The sequence below is a fragment of the Orycteropus afer genome, unplaced genomic scaffold (assembly GCF_000298275.1).
Source record: "Orycteropus afer afer isolate SDZICR_OR568_19922 unplaced genomic scaffold, OryAfe1.0 scaffold00398, whole genome shotgun sequence".
In the NCBI taxonomy this organism is placed as follows: domain Eukaryota; kingdom Metazoa; phylum Chordata; class Mammalia; order Tubulidentata; family Orycteropodidae; genus Orycteropus; species Orycteropus afer.
The window spans coordinates 1186645-1190367 of NW_006921985.1; the positions used below are offsets into that span (position 1 = coordinate 1186645).

General features: G+C 44.2%; 1 protein-coding gene across 1 annotated transcript in view; it reads right to left on the reverse strand.

The window, feature by feature from the left end:
- Window positions 1-1665, reverse strand: part of HAUS3 (HAUS augmin like complex subunit 3) — a 10232-nt gene extending 8567 nt beyond the window's left edge. The window contains exon 1 of the mRNA XM_007953490.2: window positions 757-1665. Within this exon, the coding sequence (XP_007951681.1) occupies window positions 757-1665 (909 nt within the window). The remainder of the gene's footprint in view (window positions 1-756) is intronic.
- Window positions 1666-3723: the final 2058 nt, after the last annotated feature.

The window sequence follows — 3723 nt, forward strand, 5'->3', positions numbered from 1 at the left end:
ACACACACACACACACATACATACATACATACACAGTAACTGCTAACAAAACACATATCTTGCCATGCTTGTTTTACTTAATAACAATCATAATTAACATACTACTCACTTGATTACAAATGTATGCTAGTTATATTTTTCTTCAAGTTAAAATAAAATTAGCCTGGCAGTTATTCTTTTAATCAACCAATTTTAGCACTTGAAAAGAGTTACCCAAAAAAACAAACCCACTGCCAAGGAGTTGATTCCAACTCATGGAGACCCTATAGGACAGAGTGGCCTCCTTACATTATTCCAAAGGTCAGTTATGGGAGCTCTGGTGCCGTAGTGCCTAAGGCACTTGACTTCCACAGTGATACCACCTCGGAAACCCAAGGAGGGGTCACTATGAATCTGGTCCAACTCAACGGCACACAACAACAACCACATCTAACAGTCATATAACCAAACAAGAGTATTCGTAGCATAGCAAAAAGGCTCTTATCCACACGTCATTTAAAAAGTCAATTCTGTCTGCATCTGAATTAACAAAGTGCACATTGAGAATGCAAAATACTTTTGTAAAATTAACTAGGTAATCTGTAGTTCAAGTTATAATTACTTTTCTGTCCTCCATTAATGTGAGGATCTATTTGTATGAAACACTGGCACACGTCACAACTAAGCACCACAAAGAAACGAACATACTTTAACAGCAATATTATACCTCCAACCCTAACAGTTACGATATGACTCAGTCTCATATTTCATGCTCACCTTGCTGGTCAGGATATGAAGATTCTCCTCCGCCCACTTGACACTTGACTTCATGCTCAAATTACTTGCTTTCAAGTGAATTAACTGATGTTGAGCACAGATGTATGCTAGCTGCAGCCTAGCCATCTCTAGTCGTCTCTCTTCAAGGACTTCTTGATTATCACAAAGAGATGGTGTCTGTATGTCTAGGATTTGAAAATTTTCTTCATTTGAACTTTCAACTACTTCGTGTATACCCTCAAAGAACTGTTTTTTGGTATATAAGGTTAATGCTGCTGTGCTCTGCTCTTCCTGACTTAGGTATTTTTCCAAGGAAAACTGAGATAAAAACACCCGTGGATTTGTCCCTTGCCCTAAATCAGACGGTTTATAGAACATCATCAGTTTTGCAACTCCGTCTGCTAGAGCCTGAAGTTCATTACTGATTTGAGTAGTCACTGCATTTAGAACTCCTTGGCTGTGCTTCAGCTTTTTAGTGGCCTCTTCTCCTTGAACACGTACCCTCAGAGATTTGTGGCTAATTACTGAACTCATCAACTGGCATTTATTACGTCGCTGGATTTTTAGGTTCTTTAACTTCTGCAGAATTTTAACCTCCTCCTCTAATTTCTCTAGCTCTTTGTCATCCATGCTATGTGTCTTCAAATAAGAAGTTTTACACGTCTTAAGGACTTCATCCAACGCTGCTGCTTCGAGGATGGGCTTGCCGGATTTTTGAAGAGTGCTAAAAGCTTGCAATTCTTTTTCGGACAATACATTCTGTTCAGTCACATTCCCACAAAACCACTTCAAAAATGATTCATCTTCAGCAGTCTCAAACAACCAGTCAAAATCTTCTCCATTTAGCCTATCAGCTTTGGGATAACCAATTTTTTTCAAAGTGTCCACGAACTCATTTCCACAACTCATGGTTTAACTACTCAAATATCTTATAATTGATATATGGGTTTATGGTGTTGATTTTTAGAAAATAAACCTAAATACACATAAAACTAACTTTACATTAAGTCCAGAAAGAAGGGAAAAAATATTTTTAGAATTTTTAATGCTTTTTCCTAGGAGGGAAGAAAAAAAATTAGTATTAGACCACAAATAAGGTGACTGCATTTTTAAAAGATGACAATGAATGGCACGTGATATTTGGGACCCGTATAAGTAATTGTCTGATAAAGACAAACAATTAGGGGATTACTTAAAAGCACCTATGTAGTCATTAAGTAAAAATGTCTCAGGCATTTTCTATTTTCAACAAGCACACTACTGAAAAATCCACAGACTTAACTAAGCCAGCATTAAAGGTGGTGACAAGCCCTATGATGAATGCATAATACACTTAACACGATTCAGACAAAAAGTTTCGGTTTTTTGTTTTTGGTGTAATTCAGTCAAGCCTTATGAACGTTAATAAAATATACTCTGTTGGCATTAAAAACGGCAAAAATCTCGAAAAGGTGACTGGCTCTGCGGAGCTCGCGACACCGCCCATCTGTCTGCACCAGAGCCAGAGCAAGGCCCCGGCTCCGTCACGGCTGCCCGCCAGTCGTCTCAGCCTCACGGCGCCTCCGGGCCTGCGACGCCCCTCTCCCACAGCCCCTTCCCCGGCTCCTCGCCCAAGGACAACGACTGAGGCGCACAGGTGGCTACTCGCGCGCCTGACAGGAGCCACCAAGGACGCAGGGAAAGAAAAATGACAGAGGAGGAAGGCGGGGGAACGCCGCCGATCCTACCTGCCCACACCCCGCAACGCCCAGAGCTCGCTGGCCAGCGCCCCTCACCTCAAAAGACTCCGGCATACGCCCCACAAGCTGCCACAGTCGCCGCGCTCCGGCACCTAGCGCGCGCGCACTGCCTCACGGGACTATCGCGAGGGAACGCCCCGGCCTGGGAACGCACATGCGCAGAGGCCCAAAGTGGGGTTGCCGGGAGACTGTCGGAAGAGGCGGGGCCAGCCATGCCGTACTTCTGGGCGGAGCTAAATTGAAGCTCCGCCCCAAGGCGGGAGGGGGTGTGGGCCCCATCTGCAAGAAAAGAGCTGATTGGCTTCCTTACTTGCCCAGCATGCACTCTTCTGAGAAAGAAGGGGCTGCATCAGGTCCGAGACCTTTGTGGGAGCCCCAGTGCGACAGTGGGAAGGGATCCCTGGCGAGGAGTTCGCTGCCCCCCTGTAACCTGCCAAGGCGCTCTGGTGCCCTAATGTTTAAAGCATACCGCTGCTAATCAAAAGGCAGTTCAAACTCTATCAGGAGAAAGATGAGGCAGTATGCTTCTGTAAAGATTTGCAGCCTTGAAAACCCTGTAAGGCAGTTCTACTCTGTCCTATAGGGTTACTATGAGTGCTGACCTACTTAATGGCAGTGGGTTTGGTTTCATGGTTTTCCACCGCGCTATGGTAGTTTTTGTTAACTTCGTGTGCATGCAAAAGCTGGACAATGAATAAAAAAGAGAAGAACTGATGCATTTGAATTATGCTGTTGGCAAAGAATGTTGAATATATCATGGACTGCCACAAAAATGAACAAAACTGTCTCAGAAAAAGTACAGAGAGGACGCTTGTGAGAGGCGAGTGGCAAGACATGTTATCAGGAGGAGGCACTCCTAGGAGAACGGCATCGTGCTCGGTAAAGCAGACGGTCCGTGAAAAAAGAGGAAGACCTCAATGCTATGGACTGACACAATGGCTGCAACAATGGGCTCAAACGTAGCAAGGATTGTGAGGATAGCGCAGGACCTGGCAGTGTTTCAGTCTCTATAGGGTCGCTATGAGTTGGAACCCGACTTGACAGCACCTAACAACTAACAACCCTCCCCCCCAGTGTGTCCTGTCCCCAAAACTGGGCTTTCTGGAAATTTCATCACATCTGACAGCTTCCTGCCATAAATACAAGGTTCATTTCTATTTACAATTCTGCCTCCACAGAACCCCAAATCCCAATCCTCTAGGGACTTTTTTTTTTTTTTTTTTTTTTT